This window comes from Malaclemys terrapin, chromosome 6 (genome assembly GCF_027887155.1).
Source record: "Malaclemys terrapin pileata isolate rMalTer1 chromosome 6, rMalTer1.hap1, whole genome shotgun sequence".
NCBI classification, from domain to species: domain Eukaryota; kingdom Metazoa; phylum Chordata; order Testudines; family Emydidae; genus Malaclemys; species Malaclemys terrapin.
In genome coordinates this window covers 64,859,614-64,881,468 of record NC_071510.1, presented here as the reverse complement: position 1 = coordinate 64,881,468, position 21,855 = coordinate 64,859,614, and the positions used below count along the sequence as shown (strand labels likewise).

At 41.5% G+C, this 21,855-nt stretch overlaps 1 protein-coding gene across 2 annotated transcripts in view; it reads left to right on the top strand.

Annotated features, from left to right (window-relative positions):
• CAMK4 (calcium/calmodulin dependent protein kinase IV) overlaps positions 1–21,855 on the top strand; it is a 284,110-nt gene that overhangs the window by 103,539 nt on the left and 158,716 nt on the right. For both annotated transcript variants that reach the window (XM_054033155.1, XM_054033156.1), the window contains exon 2: positions 13,811–13,889. In XM_054033155.1, coding sequence (XP_053889130.1) covers positions 13,811–13,889 — 79 coding nt within the window. The remainder of the gene's footprint in view (positions 1–13,810; positions 13,890–21,855) is intronic.

The window sequence follows — 21,855 nt, the reverse complement described above, 5'->3', positions numbered from 1 at the left end:
AGGCACATGATGGCATATATCACATTGGTAGATGTGCAGGTGAACGAGCCCCTGATGGTATGGCTGATGTGATTAGGTCCTACTATGATGTCACTTGAATAGATATGTGGACGGAGTTGGCATCGGGCTTTGTTACAAGGATAGGTTCCTGGGTCAGTGTTTTTGTTCAGTGATGTGTGGTTGCTGGTGAGTATTTTTCTCTTACTTAATTGGCCTCTCAGAGTTGGTAAGACAACTCCCATCTGTTCATGCTCTCTGTATGTGTGTATATATATCTCCTCAATATATGTTCCACTCTATATGCATCCGAAGAAGTTGGCTGTAGTCCACAAAAGCTTATGCTCTAATAAATTTGTTAGTCTCTAAGGTGCCACAAGTACTCCTGTTCTTTTTGCGGATACAGACTAACACGGCTGCTTCTCAGAAACCTGTCATTTCTCTTATTTGTATACCAGTGGTGTGCTAGGTGCTTTAACGTGCATTTGGATGTAGAAAATAATAAATAAGTAATCGGAATAAAATTGCAGCTGAAAGTAGCAGTGACTCTTTAAGTTATTGTTATCGTTAAGGTTTAATGGCTCAGTCTAAGTTGTTTAGTTATTCCAGAAATATTAGAAGTGACAGAAATGATATCATGTTGTATGAATCTGTGATTTCAACTGACATTGTTCACTCCAAAACCACAATCCAATAAGTGGATTACATGAAATTTTAATCAGAAATCCATAAAGCATATAAAACATTCTTGTTCGATGTGTATTTGCAGTTATTGAGAGCATTATCTGAACCCCTTTCATGCTGTCATAGTGAATAGCCCCTAAATTCATATCACAAACTGGATTAAGAACAAAAATAAATTGAGCAGCTAGAAAGAAGTAAGGAACTTTTAACAGTCTATCAAACACTAAAATTAAATCCTTATTGTGTCTGGAAACCCTGGGCCATGTTGGGTCACAGACTTCTAAGCAAAACTCAACTATCAGAGGGGTAGCCGTATTAGTCTGAATCTGTAAAAAGCAACAGAGGGTCCTGTGGCACCTTTGAGACTAACAGAAGTATTGGGAGCATAAGCTTTATATATATGTTATATATGCCATCATATGCCAGCAAAGCCCCTCTGCTATGTACATTGTCCAAACTGGACAGTCACTACGCAAGAGGATAAATGGACACAAGTCAGATATCAGGAATGGCAATATACAAAAACCTGTAGGAGAACACTTCAACCTCCCTGGCCGCACAATAGCAGATGTAAAGGTAGCCATCTTACAGCAAAAAAACTTCAGGACCAGACTCCAAAGAGAAACTGCTGAGCTCCAGTTCATTTGCAAATTTGACACCATCAGATCAGGATTAAACAAAGACTATGAATGGCTATCCAACTACAGAAGCAGTTTCTCCTCCCTTGGAGTTCACACCTCAACTGCTAGCAGAGCACCTCACCCTCCCTGATTGAACTAACCTCGTTATCTCCATACTGATTTATACCTGCCTCTGGAAATTTCCATTACTTGCATCTGAAGAAGTGAGGTTCTTACCCAGTCTCAAAGGTGCCACAGGACCCTCTGTTGCTTTAAGCAAAACTCAGTGATTTTGAAGGGTTCTGTTGCATAAAATTTGATGGCACAATATGGCTCTATGTCCAGATCCTCCAAACACTTACATAAGTGCTTAACTTTGCTGTTTACCTCAGTGGAAGTCTTTGCAGCTGTTAAGTCAAGCAGGTTTGTATTTGCAGGATCAGAGCATAGGACCATATTGTGCCATCAAATTTTATGCAGTGGCTTCGATCAAAATAGAGTCAAACTCTAGTAAAGAGTATCTTTTGAGTTTGGTTTAGGAGTGCACCCAATAAATACCCCTTAAATTGCCCCTTCTATGGGAGCTGTCTGATTTTAAGATTTAGTCATTCTTCATTAGACCTGACTATTAATAAAATAAATGTCCTCCACTAAAAAACAAACAAACCAGCCAGTCCCCAATAACTGAACAATCATTCCACAGTTGTTTATCCTGCCCTTTGTTGCCATAAAGAGCTGTTCTTGCTTGTGTTAAGCACCTGGGGGATATCATGAGAAATGTAACGATGATGTTGACCCTCATCCAGGGTTTGCAAAAGGTCAGTAAGAATGTGTCAAAGGAGAAGAAAAGATCAACTCATCTTAAATGGGCTATATGGGAAGATCTTAGCTAGCTTTTTAGAAGCTGTTTCAAACACCTTCTGCTTAGTTCTATTCTCTCTTGCACACACACTTCTCTCTCTCCCCAAGGTGATTATATTTGGAGGCTTTTACCTTTATTCTTCATTAAATTAACTTAAGGAAAAAAGGATTCAGATGGTTCTTCTTCAACTGATTGAACAAAGAAAGATTTTTAAAAACTAGGACTAACTGCATGATATGCTTTTTTACACAAAGAGCTACATATTCAAAGATATTGTAAGTGCCTATGATATAGTGCAGGGGCGGGCAAACTTTTTGACCTGAGGGCCACATCGGGTTTCCAAAATTGTATGGAGGGCCAGTTAGGGGAGGCTGTGCCTCCCTAAACAGCCAGGCATGGCCCGGCCAATGCCCCCTATCCAAACCCCGCCCCCTGATTTCCCCCCCCCCCGGGACTCCTGCCCCATCCACCCCCCCCCCGCTCCCTGTCCCCTGACGACCCCTGGACCCCCCACACCTGACTGCCCCCTGCTGCCCAGAGCATTGCGGGAGGAGGAATCGCAGGGGAGAGGCTGGGGGCTAGCCTCCCCAGCCAGGAGCTCGGGGCTGGGCAGGAGGGTCCCGCGGGCCTCTGGTATAGTGCCTAGAGAATAATGTATATATATATCCTCAATATATGTTTCACTCTATACGCATCCGAAGAAGTGGGCTGTAGTCCACGAAAGCTTATGCTCTAATAAATCTTAGTCTCTAAGGTGACACAAGTACTCCTGTTCTTTTTTAGAGAATAATGATAGCTGCATGGGATGCAAATAAGCAAAAGGTGCATGTACAGAATCTCCAGTAGTAAGAACATGTACACACTGAGTGATTTTTTTTTTTTTTATGTTTTGCTCAGAACTACATATTTGCTTGTGCAGATGGTTTGAAAATTTAACTCAGTATTTTCAAAGAAGTTCAGTACCTGGGGAGAAATCCTGACTTCACTAAAGTCAATGGGAGTCTTAGTTTAAAATATTTAAAACCAATTTAACTTTGTTGAACTTTTAGAGCTGTTCAGTATGACTTGTCACAAATGACTGCCTAGATGGACTACTGTGGAAAGAAATCTGTGATTTATAGTGGATCAAAAGCTAAAGCAAACATTATTCTAGGATGTTTCAGCAGGAGTGTTGTCAGCAAGACACAAGAAGTAATTCTTCCACTCTGCTCTGTGCTGATAAGGCTTTAACTGGAGTATTGTGTCAAGTTCTGGGTGCCTCATTTCAGAAAAGATATGGACAAATTGGAGAAAGTCCAGAGGAGAGCAACAAAAATGATTAAAGGTCTAGAAAACATGACCTACGAGGGAAGATAGAGGGGGAAAAAATGGCTTGTTTCATCTGGAGAAGAGAAGATTGGGGGCAGGGGAACATGATAACAATTGTCAAGTACATAAAAGGTTGTTACAAGGAGGAGGGTGAAGAATTGTTTTCCTTAACCTCTGAAAATAAGACAAGAAGCAATGGGCTTAATTACATTGCAACAAGGGAGGTTTAGGTTGGACATTAGGAAAAAGTTCCTAAATGTCAGGGTAGTTAAGCACTGGAACAAATTGCCTAAGGAAGTTGTGGAATCTCCCTCACTGGAGGTTTTTAAGAGCATTTTAAATAAACACCCATCAGGAAAGGTCTAGTAATTATTTAAGTCCTGCCTTGAATGCAGGGAGGAGACCAGACTAGAAAGGACTCAATAGGTCATCCAGTCCTATACTTCTATGAGTCTGTGAAAAAAATTGTTTGATGCTGACACAGGCTGTTTGCCTTAAGTCTTTTCTGACTTGAAAAATAACTGTTAATCATGAGGGAGAAGCACACCCATTGTTTTAGGAAAATAGTTATTTTTATGAACAATCTGGCCCAATACTTGAAAGGAGATAAAGAAAGGAGAGAAAAATTATTGAATAGTTTTGTTCTTCAGGACTCGCTCCAACCATACTATATAACCCCTGTGCTCTGCTCCCCAGCTCATATCTGCATTACCACATTTTCCCTTTCAGCATTGCTCAGAAGCTAACCTTCTGTATCAAAGTAGCAATATTTACTGTTGTCAAACTGCAAAATCAGAAATATACACTGTAGTCCAAATTCTGCCTCATCTTTCTTAGATGACCGCATGAGTACTATTTTACTAAAATAAGTAGAAGTGGATCAGGCTATTTTCTGCCACCCACTGAAATACACAAGTCTCTTGATACAGAAATTGCAATCTCTGAAACAACCCCTCCCCCCCACACACACACTTCCAGTATAGGACAGAGAAGCCAGATTAGTCAACAGCCTCATTCAGATATTATAGTCCTGTGTCATCCATTTTATCCTGCACACCTGTGTAACTGGTGTTCTTAAGTACCATGTTAATAGACCACTTAGAAATACTTAAGGAAGATAAATTATTTAGCTGTAAATGCAGCTGTCAAAAAGGGGGTGAGTCCCTACCAGATATGAAGACATTTAGTTGCTAATAATGAGAAACTGTGTTTCTGGAGTCTTGCTCCAGCTGGGTTTATGTAAACACCAATGTGCATATGCTTCCTGCAATTCTCAGCTCATGAGAAAAGTTTCCATACACTTAAGAGTCTAATCAGAAATACAATCATCTGGTCTCTTCAAGTTCCTATCAATGCCAACCCAGTCCTCATCTTGTTGGGTTTATAGTACACCTCTATCTCGATATAACACTGTCCTCGGGAGCCAAAAATCATACCACATTATATCGAACTTGCTTTGATCCACCGGAGTGCGCAGCCCTGCCCCCCCTCCCCCAGAGCACTGCTTTACCACATTATATCCGAATTCATGTTATATCGGGTTGCGTTATATCAGGTAGAGGTGTACTGCCTTCTGGAATCCACCTATCCACCTCCAGGAGAAGGTGCCATTGCTGTGTAGGGCCCCTGGCTTCCTCATCTGGATTTTAACATTCTACCAACCTTGCCCAGCTCTAAGAAACTATAATTTTGTAAATCAATATCTAGGAAGCAGTGGAATTAAGGATATTGACAAACACTAGAATGTTTGATTTTAACATTTAATATTGGTGTATGTAGCTGAAGCTTTTTGAAATGTATTGGGGAAAGCTGGCTGTTTGAAATGTAACAAAGATAGCGGGACTCTAACAAACTGCTTTGACTTCTGTCCTTCTGCTCCCAAAGAAGGTGTTTTTCTGTGTCTACGGTCTAATGAAGAGTCTGAACATCTAAAATTCCCTGTTGTGCTATGGCATTGTCTTTGCAGGCCATGCCAGATGAGGCTAGACTTTTAAATTGAACTGTCAAATCAGATGGTACAAAATCAATGTGGAAGCTAAAAGTCAAGGATTCAAAATCTAAAAGGATATTGATTTTTCTTTCTTGTCAAAATCAAGCCAGACAAAACTCGAAAACATAACAGAATTGGGCTTCTTTTTTATGCACTATGAGCATTCTTCCATCATCCATGCCTTCTCGCTCCAAAATACATCTAGAATATATACGACCTGGGTATTCAAGCTTGTCTCTCCATAAAGGATAAAATCCCCGCGTCTCTTCATGATTCTCCAGTCCTTTGCAGAATTGCAGAAGTTTTTATGGTATTTCTATTTCTTGTATTATCCCTAGTATAATGAGGAAAAACCCTACACTAATACAAAATTATATACCTGATTCCTGTACCTGTATAAAAAAAATACTTTGACATCAGAGATTCATCTTCTCTAGTAGAAAGCTTTTGGAAAGTTAAGAATCAATATTACATTCAATGTCTGAGCGTGATAGAAAATAATTATTGTTTGATATAAAAGAGAGGAGACGCATTTCCCTGTTTAGGTGTGTTGTAGAATCTTTCTTGTGCTTGCATTTCAGAATAAAATAACATTTCTTTTAAAAATATGTTGGGTTGGGACCTCTTGTTTTAATATATAGCTATTGCATTTTGCTTTCTCATGAGACATTAAGCCATGAGAGGGACTGACTTCACATAGCTTACAGAAATGCAGGAAATAATATCTTGAAGTCCTGTAATCTTTCAGATGATGTTTTCATTTGTGTTTGTCAACAGTTTTGTATAACAGTTAATTTGGTTTTATTCTGCTTAACCCTGAAACAATCTTCCAGTGGGCCACTTCATTTGGAAGATTGAGAATAAGTCGTATAGTAGATGTAAGGCAATTTACTTTGATATTGCATTCCTGTGTGTGAATGAGAGAGAGAGAGAGATTTGATTTTTAACTGTTGTATACCTGTAGACTGCAGAAACATTCAGTATCTTGCTATGGAAATCCTAAAACAGAGTTAATGCTATTAATTTGCCTCTGTGACAGCACAGATTAATGTGACTGCATAATGCAGGCCCTTTAAATGCACAGGATAAAATATTCTTTTGAAAGCATTCATCCTTTCAACTTCTTTGATTGGAACCTTCCTGTTTGTATAAGCATGGTTTGATTAGATGACGTCAAATGGAATTGATTAAAAAAAAAATCAATTTAAATCACAAGGATCCATCTGCCTTCCTCGGTGTCTCCCCACTGACTGAGCTGGAGGCCCTGCCCTTTATACTTCCTGTTGCCCACTTCTGGTGGGAGGGGCGAATCAGATCTGGCTTCGCTCACTTGGGCACAGAGTGTGGTTCCTCCCCCTCTGGGTTGGAGGGAGGCCACACTGCCTCACTATACTCAACTACCTTGGCTCTCTAATTCCCTTGAATACTTATTCTCTTCTCTGTAGCCTTCCCATGTCTCAAATCTCCAGCATAAGCAGAATGCTTGTGCCTGGCCTTCTTAAATACATAAAGGTTTAGGACCACATCAGCTGTTGGCCAGACAACTCTGTCTGACCTAACTGAGCCTATTTTATCATGGATAGAGGTAGCTAATCTTGCAAAGTGTTTATAGTACATACCAGATATGGTGTCTGAACACCTTGCAAATATTTTTTAATACCGTAACTAAGTGTCATTCATTTTATTTTCATTTTCTGCTGGCTACCTACTCGTGTCAGGATCCAGTTAATTCCTCCTCTTCCCTCCACCCCATAATTTTTAAAACACTTCAGTGCTCTTTAACCCTTCCCTTTGTTTGTCTGGTGCTGTCCTCCACACTGTCCTCCTTCATAATCTCACCACTCTTGGTGTAAGCGCCTTCTCCTTTGCAGTGCCTGTTGTCTAGAACAGCCTTCCTTTATCTCGCTCTACCTCATAGACTGCACATCTTGTTTTAACTTCCACTAGAAATCATCTCTACATTCATATCTCTTTTTTAAGTTTGCTTGTTGGGTAGTACACCTCTCCCCTGATATAATGCGCCCTGATATAACACGAATTCAGATATAACGTGGTAAAGCAGTGCTCCGGGGGGGGCGGGGATGCACACTTCGGTGGATCAAAGCAAGTTCGATATAACGTGGTTTCACCTATAACGTGGTAAGATTTTTTGGCTCCCGAGGACAGCATTAGGTCGAGGTAGAGGTGTATTGTTTAACTTCATAAATATATTTGCCTTCGTAAAGTATACAAAGGAGAGTATATAAGTTAGTGTTATTGTACTGAGTAGCGCTCTCTGGAGCTGCTGAGAAAGGTGAAGTGTAACACTGATAAATATACACCCCTAGCATAATAGCCCTGCTCTTTTTTCGCCTGAGCAGCTAGCCAGATTCATGATGTGGGTTATTCCAGTGAAGATGGGGTCTTTAAGTGGAGACATGTACCCATGTTTGGATTTGGAGACAGCTTTGTTTCAGTCACTTCATTACATTTAGTCTAAATGAAAGTCAGCAGTTATGCCCAGGACAACAAATTTTAACAAAACCCCCAAGAATTACTACATGATATATATTATTGCATACAAAAGGACATTGGGATTGCAAAGTTGAATACTCAAAGGTTAGAAACTGCCCAAATTAAAGTTGACTGTGATACTGCTGCACACTGGTCAGTGTGTGGTATGTGTCTCCCTCAGTGCCTGATCCACGGAGGATGCATGTCTGTTACAGGCTCCAGCTATGAAACCTGGCTCAAGCTTTAGAAATTCATGCTTTTAACTTTGGAGCTCCCTGATTCAGTTCCTAGTATCTGCCAAGATAGCTGGCTATCATAAAACCTTAATACATCTCTCGTGTGTGCATATTATTATTTATTTGTAATACTCTAGCACCCAGGAGTCCGAATCATGGACCAGGACTCCGTTGTGCTAAAGGCTGTAAAAAGACAATCATACAGTCTTTAATTACATAATCGAACTCTACATATGTTGTGTGTATAAAAAATAAAAATAGTGTGTGCAAATTTATCATTTCTGCTATTCTACTTGGTTTACATTTTAGCAATTTCAAAAGACTCAAATATGTAGCTGCAAAATCCATAATATCCACACACAACATATATGTCTAAAAATATTCAACAACAAAACTCAAGATACATACATACAAATATGTGAAGGAAAAGGGGGCTTTATTCCTGTGGTTGAATGTTTTAAGAGCTATTTCAAATTAATTTGCAAAATATTACAGCACATATGTGCAAAGTATGTCATCTCATTTTCCCTTCGGATTTCATTTCTAAAGTTTGTGTGAAAACTCAGACTAAAAACAGCAAAATCATTGAGATTGACAACTGAATTACATTTTCCAACTTGCCAAAATCATTACAATTGCAACAAAATAATAGCTCCATTGTAGAATAAAAATCCCCTTTCCTAGCTGCTTGTCCACATTCACAATGAGTGAGTAATGATGCCTCCCACAAGTTTTTCCTAATGTTAGTGCAATTAACTTATTGTATGGGAGCAAGGGTTTGTTTTCAAAGCACTTTTATGTTTAGATGTCATTGTTGTGTTCCGGGGTGCAATCCAGACAGTGAGGGATTGTCGTCACCTTTCCTGTAACCCTGGTGCTTTATATGCTCTGCTGTAGTGGCTCACAGCCTGTACACAGACAGCCAGCAAACAAGCATGCATGGTCTATGTGTTCATAGAATCATAGAATACCAGGGTTTGGAAGAGACCTCAAGAGGTCATCTAGTCCAACCCCCTGCTCAAAGCAGGACCAATCCCCAGACAGATTTTTACCCCAGTTCCCTAAATGGCCCCATTGAGCTATCCCTCAGTACTCTGATTCCAGCAGTCTGCTTGTCACACCCCAGCCACACACTGGTATCCACCAGCCTTGGTTACTAGACAGCTGGGAGTGGTACAGTGCCAGTGCTTACTTTGTTAGACTTCGTTGGCACTGGAGTGGGGAATATTCTCCTGTGACAGTAAATAAGACACTTGTGCTGCACCGGCCTGGAGCGGGTACTGGTGTGTGTTTCCTCTGTGACTACCAGCCAAGTGAATCCAACATTTCCCCCCCCCCCCCAGTCCTAAATTTCACAAAACCGTGTGCTCCGCCAGGTCCAGCCCTTTCCTGGACCATTCAGAGGAATGATAAGGTTCATTGGCTCCTCTGAAGAGAGGAAAGTCACAGCTTCTCACTTCAGCTGGAGTTAACAATCGCTTCAGTTCAAGCACAGCACTAGGCTCGTTTCGATTAAAAGTCAAACAAGCTGATTAACCAAAGGAGAGAGGATTTTAAGTTATGCCAAGTACAAGGAATACAGTTAGAAAGGGTTACAAACAAAACAAAAGGAAAAATAAATTTCCTAATGCTAAAACTGAAATAAACTATTGTCTAAGTATCAGGTAAGGTTCTTACCACACACTTCTTCCAGCAAGATGGCTGACGGTCCCTCTGGTCAGGATCTCTTCCCAAAGACAAATTCCAGTGTCTCTTCGTCTTAGGTAAAAGATCACTTGAGGTTCTTTGCCCCTCTCTTTTATAGTCCAGTGAACCTTTGAAATGGAGTCTGCTGAAGGATGCCTCCCAAAATAAAGTCAATTCAAGCTGTATGGAAGGAGACATGGAGTGTGGTGGTGAAGGAAGTTCCATGCTAGTTTCCTCCTCTGTAGGTGTTTGCTAAAATGCCAGTTAATCTGTTCCTGCCCTCTTCTATGCAAATGAATGGACACTTGTCATGTGATTGGTAAGCAACTCTGATGACAGCTGGCTGGAGGTGTCAGCTTGTTCTTTGTCTGGGAGAAACCTCTTTACCCACTCTTCAGTCTTGTCTGGTAAATACATTTTAGTTCCATGTTTCCTTCATATTTCTGTTGTCCTTTGGGCATTTACCATATGCACACCACACCAGAATATTAACCATCAGTGTGTTGTTAGTCTTCCACTGATGCTGTACATGACATGCATCAGATACCATCTGACATTAATGAATTGGGATACACTGAACTTGTCAGGCCAGCTGAAACTCACTACCAGGTACCAATGAGCCCCTTGCCCTCTTGCACTGGGATGCTGTTAGGGTTACAGTCATTCATACTCAAGCAGCATTAGATGAGATTTATATAGTGTTTCTTAGGCTTTTTTGCAAGTTAAGACATAGGATATTGCTGTAGGCATCCCGCTGTGTAGCAGAGCAAGATTTTTTTTTTTAAACCCACTCATTTCTGCAGTATGTATCTGAGCTTTTTAAAATAAATCTCATCCAAACCTGATTTCCAGGAGCAGTAAAAGAAATTCCAGTATTTTCCACAGAGTAGAAATTCAGACTCCTAGCATGGAAAACTACTTGTATTTTCTCTTTATATGTCCTCCTTATATGCTTCCAACCAACTCTGAATAATTTATGCTTGGAGTTTAGTTATACTTTAATACTCCAAGGTGAGAGAAAGGGAACCAGAAATGAAGTTGTGAGCTCTTCCAAACCCTGCCTGCTCATGAAAATCTTTTTTTAACTATAAAGACTCATCACTTGCAACACTGAAAAACTCAAGATGAGGGCACCAGTTATGATTACAAATGTTCTAAGCTTTCCTGACTTACATGAGCTTCTCAGCACTGAAGTTTTCCACTATTTTCTCTTGACTGAGGGTCTAATCTGAAAAATATATCAATGACCTTCCAAACCATGCAGGTCCAGGAAAGCTCTGTGTGTTGGTCAATCAGTAGGCTGATTTATCCGTGATAGGGCTGCTGCAGAAATCCAAAATAAACAAAGCAAGATGTACTTCTTGTGAGCATGTTGCAGAGCTGTACAGAGCAGTATAGAACTCATGAAAATGAGCGCCCACCTTCGACATTATGCTACTTCCTCTTTTCTAAACCTCTGTCTCCTTTCTGCACGATCCCAGGAGGAAGACTGGCTCCAGAGTGGGGGCTTTTAATTGAAAACAACAAACCAACAAAAAGGGAAAAGACCTTTCCCATCACGATCATCAGTTGGAAGGAAATGGGTTTCTGCTTTCACAGCAATTGTTTTATGCGCACCCCACCATTAGTCAAATAATTTGGGGGTCTTCCTGTTGATGTAGTTTGCCACTTGTGTCTGAAGGAGGGGATTAGGTATTAATTAGAAGGCTCCTTTCCTCCCTGACAGAAACAGCACTTTCAGCCATGACTGTTTGTAGGTATGCCAGCAATGGCCTCTTTAACATTCTTCTCCAGATGCCTGATGTTCCATTGTTTGGGAAAGAACGTGGCTCTCAAATTAGGACTCCAGGGGATGCAGTGACAATGCTCTTTACAACAAAGTCCTCCCCATTTCTAAACTTGCCCTTCTAGATTTATATTGAATCATTCCTTTTGAAATGTGGATAACAAACCCAGACACCTACCATACAACTCAATCTCACCCCAAATTCTTTTCTTTGACTGCACCAGTATTGTCACAGAACCCCTCTCCAGAAATCTGTCTCCCCTTTTCCAGCCTTAAGCAGATGACATTTGATATTATTTTACATTATCGGTTCTAGAGGGTTTATTGTCTGTTTCACAGGAGTATATGAAGATTAATTAGTGTAATGTTTATATAGCACTTTAAATATGTAAAGCACTGTATAATGATTTGCATTGATGCAGTGACCTTCCTATTGCAGTTCTTTAGTAAAATATTGAAAAGATATGTATGATTATAATGTGTCCTTAGGGATTAACTCTTTTTACTTAGAGGATTTGGATTTTTTTAACTCTGGGTATTTTTTCTGTCTTGTTGAATAGAGCCATTTGAGAGTTCTTTATATTGGCTAATGAGAAATATTCTGGTTAAATATATTTAATGATTCTGAAATTCTTTGGAAGTTAGAATACCCCTATATATTTATCAATATGTTACAAATTTTAAAAAATTCATTTTTGCACACTAAAGAAACACAGTATCTCCACTGTACATAGTGTGTAGAAATGGGCAAACTTCAAAAGAGTCAATGGTTTGATACATGGAAGCTCTCAAGCAATTACTTATTTAAACCTTTTCTAAACTGACCTGTCGTGAAGATGCTTTTCTCAAATGTTTGTTCTAATTCAAACAAATTATAGGGCTTGATTGTGCTCACTCTGTGGAGTAAGGAAGAAAGTCCTTCCACTGCAGGAATTACTGGGTTTAATTCTAGAGGATGTGTTATGCCGGAGGTTCGATCAGATGATCAGAATGAACCCTTTTAGCTTTAAAACCTATGACTCTATGAACTTTACGACTCAGTAGTTTTGATAATGGAAATCTCATGAGAACAGTCTTTCTTGTAAAGTTTCAAGTAATTCCTGATTCCAGTTTGTCCAGATATGTCACAAGAATCAGTGATGGTGATCAGTATTTTGGTACTTCTGCTTCTGACTTAAGTTGGCAATAAGAAATTCAAATGCTAAAATGAAAAATAATGAAATAACAGGTTAACTGAAATCCTCAAAACCTCCAAAAACTATCCCAAAATTCTTTCCTGCATCTAGCCAAAGGATACAGTACAGTTCCTTTCTTGGCAATAGCAAATGGAACATGTTAATTTGAGCACATTACCAGTGCCCTGACCTGATGTGTTTAATAAATCCACCTTGAAGACAATTGAAGATCTTGGGCCAAATTTAGCCTTGGGGTATTTAGGTACTACTCCAGTTGATTTAACTAAAAGCCTCTTTTGCTTCTGCTAGGGCTGAATTTGTCTTCTAGTGGCACAGTCTGCAAGCAAGTGGATGAGATTTGGGTTTGCTATGATTAACCAGGCAATTGAATGGATACTACATGCAAGTATCATACTAGCACAGTAATCTTTTCCCCTTTGTAAATATATTAACAAAGGTGAGATACATTGGCCTAGAACCTGGGCTATATTAAGTCCCTTTTGTGACACTCCAGCAGCAGAGAGAACTTATAGTTGCCCTAAAAGGGTTCCCCCTAAACCTCTGCTTTGCAGTCTCTTCTGCTTCCTGGCATAGGGAGAGTTTCAGGGCATGCAAGGGGGCAGGAGAAGGTGTGACTGAACTTCACTGAGATCTGGCAATTTTCACTGGCAGAAGAGCCCAAAGGGATGGCTGGTGGAAGTCAGGGCAGACCTAAAGCTGCTCTTAGTTGCATTTGGGACAGTATCAGGTTCTGACTTCTCACAGGATTTGAGGGGCAGAAAGGCAGTGTAATTACATCTTTGTCCTCTAGCTGCACTGAAACAGCTGAGAATGTAGAAGTTTATATTTTAACCCTTTGCTCTGCAACTTATTAGAAATCTCCAGTTGGAAATAAGAAGTCACACAGTGTTGTCTAATTAGACAAGATGTATTCAATAGCCTTCAATAATAACACTGTTTCTTTTTCATTTAGTGGTGCTACATCCATTGTCTACAGATGCAGGCAGAAAGGAACTCAGAAGCCTTATGCTGTCAAAATGTTGAAGAAAACTGTAAGTTGTTTTTTGATTACTACACAATTGTATTGATAGGATTGGTAATTAATTTGTACCTTCTTCACCTCTGAGATCCATCACTCCAGCAGCAGAGCATCTTCTGCTCCCCATACTTAAAGGGATTTGGTGGAAAGCATGAGTAAGTAAGGCCTACACTCTGAAGACTGGTAAAGGGGTGGAGGGGGAACTCAAGCAGAGAAGGAAAGTAGTAGGAGGCCAAGAGAAGGGGAAGAAAAATGGTGGGTCCTGACTGGGTGGAAAAGAGTGACTGAGGGAAGGCTGAGTGGTTGGAGTTCAGGGATGTGAATTTTATTCATGTGCTAGAATGGCAACATAATGGCAGGTGGGTAGGTGAAAACATGCCTAACTGCTACATTAAGTGGTGGTCTCAGTGCAAGACATAATGGACAGGTTCTGCATCAATAAGATGTTGGCACTAATTTGTAGTCTTTGAAAACAGGCCAAAGATTAAACTGGCGTAGAAATGAAACTAGAGGTGCTCCTTCAGCATCTATGTTTGGCATGCTGGCAGGAGGGAAAAGGTAATTGTGTGAAAAGCTTGCATTGCTACTGCTTGTGCTGTTTGTTTTCTATGGAAAAACAGAGGTCTTTAGTTTCAAGTTTCAATAGTTTAGCTCCCTACACTCTCACATTCGCTTAACAGTTTAAAAATAAACAATTGCTCATTTAATTTTTTGTGATTATTATTCTGAAATGCATTAAGAAAACAAATGGTATAATTTTAAAAAAATCCATTACAGTTTTTCAGTGTCTGTACAGATTAGTTCATTTATATGATTGACATAGGGTTTAAAAACCCATAAAAGTTGAGAAAAATAATTAATAGCTTCATAGATTCCAAGCCCAGAGGGACCATTATGATCATCTAGTCCAGTGGTTCTCAAACTTCATTGCAGTGCAACTCTGTTCTGACAATAAAATTACGACATGACCCAGGGTGGGGGGAGAGGGCGCCGGAGCCTGAGCCCCACCGCCCCAGGTCGGGGTGGAGCTCAGAATTCAGCTTCAGTTCCAGGTTCCAGCAAGTCTAATCCTGGTGCTGGTGACTCCATTAAAATGGAGTCATGACCCACTTTGGAGTCCCAGCCCACAGTTTGAGAACCATTGATCTAGTCTGACCTCCTGTATAACACAGGCCAGAGAACTTCCCCAAAATAATTCCTAGAGCACGTATTTAGAAAAACATCTACTTGTGATTTAAAAATTACCAGTGATGGAGAATCCACCATGATCCTTGTCAAACTGTTCTATGGTTAATTACCTTCACTGTTAAAAATGTATGCCACATTTCCAGTCTGAATTTGTCAAGCTTCAACTTCCAGCCTTTGGATTATGTAATTCCTCTCTCTGCTAGCTTGAAGTGACCACTATCAAATATTCCCCCTTTAGGTACTTATAGACTGTAATCAAGTCACTCCTTAACCATCTCTGATTAAGCTAAATAGAGTGAGCTCCTTGAATCTATCACTATAAGGCATATTTTCTAATCCTTTAATCATTCTCGTGGCTCTTCTCTGAACCCCCTCCTATTTATCAACATTTTTCTTGAATTATGGACACTAGAACTGGACACAATATTCCAGTAGTGGTTGCACCAGTGGTAAATACAGCAGTAAAATAACCCTTTATTTCTACCTGAGATTCCCCAGTTTATGCATTCAAGGACTGCATTAGCCCTTTTGGCCACAGCATCACACTGGGAGCTCATAAGAACGGCCGTACTGGGTCATACCAAAGGTCCATCCAGCCTAGTATCCTGTCTGCCGCCAGTGGCCAATGCCAGGTGCCCCAGAGGGAGTGAACTAACAGTTAATGATCAAGTGATCTCTCTCCTGCCATCCATCCACGTTCAGCTGATTATCCACCACAGCCAAATCTGCTTCCCTGGATAGAGTCCCCCATCTTGTAAGTATGGCCTAAATTTTTTGTTCCTAGGTGTTGACAAAGTTCCTCCTCTATCTTGGTGGGTCCTGCACTTATTGGCAGATTTTCTTGCCTCAGAGATTCACCATGTGGGTTGGGGAACAGCCCAGAGACCTTCCCCTCTGGGAGAACCCACAGTCCAGGTCAATTGGGAGGTTTGGGGGGAACTCGGGCCCGCCCTCTACTCCAGGTTCCAGCCCAGGGCCCTGTGGACTGCAGCTGTCTATAGTGCCTCCTGTAACAGCTGCATGACAGCTACAACTCCCTGGGCTACTTCCCCATGGCCTCCTCCAAACACCTTCCTTATTCTCACCACAGGACCTTCCTCCTGGTGTCTGATAACGCTTGTGCTCCTCAGTCCTCCAGCAGCACACCCTCTCAGCTCTTTGCGCCTCTTGCTCCCAGCTCCTCACACTCCCACCATAAACTGAAGTGAGCTCCTTTTTAAAACCCAGGTGCCCTGATTAGCCTGCCTTAATTGATTCTAGAAGTTTCAGAGTAGCAGCCATGTTAGTCTGTATCCGCAAAAAGAACAGGAGTACTTGTGGCACCTTAGAGACTAACACATTTATTAGAGCATAAGCTTTCGTGGACTACAGCCCACTTCTTCGGATGCATACAGAGTGGAATAAATATTGAGGAGATATATATACACACATACAGAGAGCATAAACAGGTGGGAGTTGTCTTACCAACTCTGAGAAGCCAATTAAGTAAGAGAAAAAAAACTTTTGAAGTGATAATCAAGCTAGCCCAGTACAGACAGTTTGATAAGAAGTGTGAGAATACTTACAAGGGGAGATAGATTCAATGTTTGTAATGGCTCAGCCATTCCCAGTCCTTATTCAATCCTGAGTTGATTGTGTCTAGTTTGCATATCAATTCCAGCTTAGCAGTCTCTCATTGGAGTCTGTTTTTGAAGTTTTTCTGTTGTAATATAGCCACCCGCAGGTCTGTCATTGAATGACCAGACAGGTTAAAGTGTTCTCACACTGGTTTTTGAGTATTATGATTCCTGATGTCAGATTTGTGTCCATTAATTCTTTTGCGGAGAGACTGTCTGGTTTGGCCAATGTACATGGCAGAGGGGCATTGCTGGCACATGATGGCATATATCACATTGGTAGATGTGCAGGTGAACGAGCCCCTGATGGTATGGCTGATATGATTAGGTCCTATGATGATGTCACTTGAATAGATATGTGGACAGAGTTGGCATCGGGCTTTGTTACAAGGATAGGTTCCTGGGTCAGTGGTTTTGTTCAGTGATGTGTGGTTGCTGGTGAGTATTTGCTTTAGGTTGGGGGGTTGTCTGTAAGCGAGGACAGGTCTGTCTCCTAAGATCTGTGAGAGTAAAGGATCATCTTTCAGGATAGGTTGTAGATCTCTGATGATGCGCTGGAGAGGTTTTAGTTGGGGGCTGAAGGTGACAGCTAGTGGTGTTCTGTTATTTTCTTTGTTGGGTCTGTCTTGTAGGAGGTGACTTCTGGGTACTCGTCTGGCTCTGTCAATCTGTTTTTTCACTTCAGCAGGTGGGTATTGTAGTTTTAAGAATGCTTGATAGAGATCTTGTAGGTGCTTGTCTCTATCTGAGGGATTGGAGCAAATGCGGTTATATCTTAGAGCTTGGCTGTAGACAATGGATCGTGTGGTGTGTCCTGAATGGAAGCTGGAGGCATGTAGGTAAGTGTAGCGGTCAGTAGGTTTCCGGTATAGGGTGGTATTTATGTGACCATCGCTTATTAGCACAGTAGTGTCCAGGAAATGGACCGCTTGTGTGGATTGATCTAGGCTGAGGTTGATGGTGGGATGGAAATTATTGAAATCATGGTGAAATTCCTCAAGGGCTTCTTTTCCATGGGTCCAGATGATGAAGATGTCATCAATGTAACGCAAGTAGAGTAGAGGCGTTAGGGGACGAGAGCTAAGGAAGCGTTGTTCTAAGTCAGCCATAAAAAGTTGGCATATTGTGGGGCCATGCGGGTACCCATACCAGTGCCGCTGACTTGAAGGTATATATTGTCCCCAAATGTGAAATAGTTGTGGGTGAGGACAAAATCACAAAGTTCAGCCATCAAGTTAGCTGTGACATTATCGGGGATACTGTTCCTGATAGCTTGTAGTCCATCTTTGTGTGGAATATTGGTGTAGAGGGCTTCTACGTCCATAGTGGCCAGGATGGTGTTTTCTGGAAGATCACCGATGGATTGTAGTTTCCTCAGGAAGTCAGTGGTGTCTCGAAGATATTTCACATTTGGGGACAATATATACCTTCACCAATATATACACTTTAACCTGTCTGGTCGTTCAATGACAGACCTGCGGGTGGCTGTATTACAACAGAAAAACTTCAAAAACAGACTCCAAGGAGAGACTGCTGAGCTGGAATTGATATGCAAACTAGACACAATCAACTCAGGATTGAATAAGGACTGGGAATGGCTGAGCCATTACAAACATTGAATCTATCTCCCCTTGTAAGTATTCTCACACTTCTTATCAAACTGTCTGTACTGGGCTAGCTTGATTATCACTTCAAAAGTTTTTTTTCTCTTACTTAATTGGCTTCTCAGAGTTGGTAAGACAACTCCCACCTGTTTATGCTCTCTGTATATGTGTGTATATATATCTCCTCAATATTTATTCCACTCTGTATGCATCCGAAGAAGTGGGCTGTAGTCCACGAAAGCTTATGCTCTAATAAATTTGTTAGTCTCTAAGGTGCCATAAGTACTCTTGATTCTAGAAGCTTCTTCTTAATTGGCTCCAGGTGTCCTAATTAGCCTGCCTGCCTTAACTGGTTCTAGCAGGTTCCTGATTACTTTAGTGCAGCCCCTGCTCTGGTCACTCAGGGAACAGAAAACTACTCATGCAGTGACCAGTATATTTGCCCTCTACCAGACTCCTGTACCCCACTGGTCTGGGTCTGTCACATAGTATACATTTACATTCAGCCATATTAAAACACACATTGTTTGCTTGTGTCCAGCTTACCAAGTTATTCAGATCGCTATATCAGTGACCTGTCCTCCTCATTATTTACCACTGCCCCAACTTTTGTGTCACCTGTAAACTTTATCAGGGATGATTTTGTTTTCTTCCAGATCATTGATAAAAATGTTAGCTTGTAGGGTCAGGAACTGACTCTTGAGGACACCACTAGAAACACACCAACTCTATGATGATTCCCTATTTACAATTAGATTTTGAGACCAGCATTTAGCCAGTTTTTACTCCATTTAATGTGCCTAATTCATTTTATATCATTCTAGTTTTTTAATCAAAATGTCATGCAGTACCAGGTCAAAAAATTCATGTGCTAGACTCCTTGTAGGAGTCTAAATCTGTTACATCATATATTACATAATAGGAAGTGACATGTATGTCCCTGAATAACAATGGTGGCTAGATTCAGTACAGCCTTGCTTATCTGAATATTGTGGTTAACACTGAGTAAGTTCATGTAACTGAAGGAATTTTGTGTGTAATTAATAGAGTGTGGGAGACATGCCCCTGTAACTGAGAACAGGTGGTATTCTATAATAGGGCTCATTTGGATAATTGACCAGATAATCAAGGTCATACTATAATAATGTACAGCTGTCTGTATCTGTGCTTGATGAACTACCATAGATCTGTTCCAATCTGGGCAAATTTTCATCTCTTACGGCAGAGTGAACAATGTGCTAAGTGCTTTCCTAACAGAAAAGTAGGTCTGGTCTCTGACCAGAGGAGCTCAGTCTAAAGAGTAATTAAGTATTATTCAGATAATATTTTTCTGTAATTAAATATGCCATTAAAATGTTGATCAGTTTGGATTTTTGAAATAAAATCTTAAGAACAAGAATTATAACTAAGAGACCTGCAGCAGACAAATGAAATAAAGAGGGGGAAGTAGAGGTGTGATGAGTGAAGAAAAGAGAGGGACTGTGGCTGGTTTTACCTTTTTGATACAGGATCCCACTGAAAAAGATTGAAATCATGCTCTCTCTGGGATGGGCTGCAATGTGGTAGCTTAACTAGAGGTTTATGCTTTGGAAGCCAATCACTTGTGGTAAGTTTTTGGTACTGTACTTTAAAACATCTGAAACTATTACCTTTCTGAAGGCTAGAAACAAACGAGACTTTAACTGAAGTAGCAGATTGATAACAGAATCAGCTGAGCATTGATATAAGAAACCTAGCAAATGTCTATACCTGTTCTTGTTCTCCTTGTTCCTGTTTATGCTGTATTTTAATTTAGTAACAGACTAATTTTTTATGATCTAGTAGCTGACTATTGAGCTGCCATCTAGGAGATCTAGAGTTCTGGGCAGGACCCATGCACCAGTTTAGTGGAAATGTATGTAATGGGAGATCTAGACTCCCTTTGATATAGGGTTACCATACTTAACAAATACAAAAAGAGGACCCTCCACGGGGTCCTGGCCCCGCCCATTTCCCACCCCAGCCCCGCCTCAACTCCGCCCCTTCCCCGCCCTAACTCCGCCCCCTCCTCCTTCCCACTCCCAGCCACACGGAAAGGGCTGCCTAAGCGCTACCAGTTTCACGGTTTGCCGGGCCGCCCCCAGACCCTGCGCCCCCGGCCGGCGCTTCCCCAGCGCAGCTGGAGCCCGGGAGGGGAAGTGCCCAGCCGGGGGCGCAGGGTCTGGAGGCGGCCCGGCAAACCGTGAAGCCGGTAGCGCTTGGGCTTCGGGCAGCCCCCATGCCTCCGGACCCTGCGCCCCCAGCCGGGCACTTCCCCTCCTGGGCTCCGGCGGCACAGGGTCCGGAGGTATGGGGGCTGCCCAAAGTCCGTAGCACTCGGCTCTTAAACTGAGCCGAAGAGTTGGGGAGGAGCAGAGCCGCCGCGGGAGGGGGAAGTGCCTGTTTAAGAGCCGAGCTGCCCCAGCGCTACCAGCTTCGGGCAGCCCCCATGCCTCCGGACCCTGCGCCGCCGGAGCCCGGGAGGGGAAGTGCCCGGCCGGCGGCTGGGGTCTGGAGGCAAGGGGGCTGCCTGAAGCCCATAGCGCTCGGGCAGCTCGGCTCTTAAACAGAGCCGAAGAGTCAGGGGAGGAGCAGAGCCGCCGCGGGAGGGGAAGTGCCTGGCCGGCATTTTCCCAGACATGTTCGGCTTTTTGGCAGTTCGCCCCGGATGGGGGTTTGTGTGCTGAAAAGCCAGACATGTCTGGGAAAAAACGGACGTATGGTAACCCTATTTGATATCTCACTGCTGTCAATGTTGATGAGAATAATATTCCTGAGATCTCTCTGGCTACTATAGCAAGTAAGACTGTCAGGCAAGGTAGATCATAGCGTCTACTGCAACTAAAAGTGGACAAAGAGAAGGCAGCCTTGGTCTGTTAGAAAGTAAGATTAAAGAAGCTGAAAGAAAAGTTGGCATGGATATTGGTGAAAATTGGAGAGAACTCTAAGAAATTAGGTTTGGAACTTTTATTTCACAAATACATCAATAAAAATATTCACTTTTAATAAAACTAAATTTTGTGGTACAGTGAAGAAGCTTGGTAAATTAATCTCTCTCTCATATTTGCTGATAGACTTGATCCAAACACTGTCCCTGTGCTAGCCCTGGTTGGCAGAGACCGAACTATATATTACTCTGAACTATTTTCAGGAGAGTCCTTAAAATTCCCCCAACATCTATCCACATAGGAAGCAAATGAAGGATGAACCAGGCAACGTAAGCATTCTTAAATCGTGTGGAACAAGCAGAGCTGTCAGCCCTACTTCGCCCTTCAGAAGAGTCTCTCAAATAATAGGGCCCCATGCCATGATGAACTGTCTTCAGACTACTGTAAGTTAAGGCTGCAAATGTGAGGTCACATTTTGGACACTGCACAGTCACTTGTACACCGTTAGTATTTAAGAGGATGCACTTTGTAAAAACAAATAACACTGCTCTAAGAAAGAACTTAAAAACCTGCCTGAAAATTTTAGCCAGTCATATTAATTATAATATCTTTCGTTTATAGAGACCTTTTCATCAGTATAGTAAAACTGTTACTGTTCTAAACAA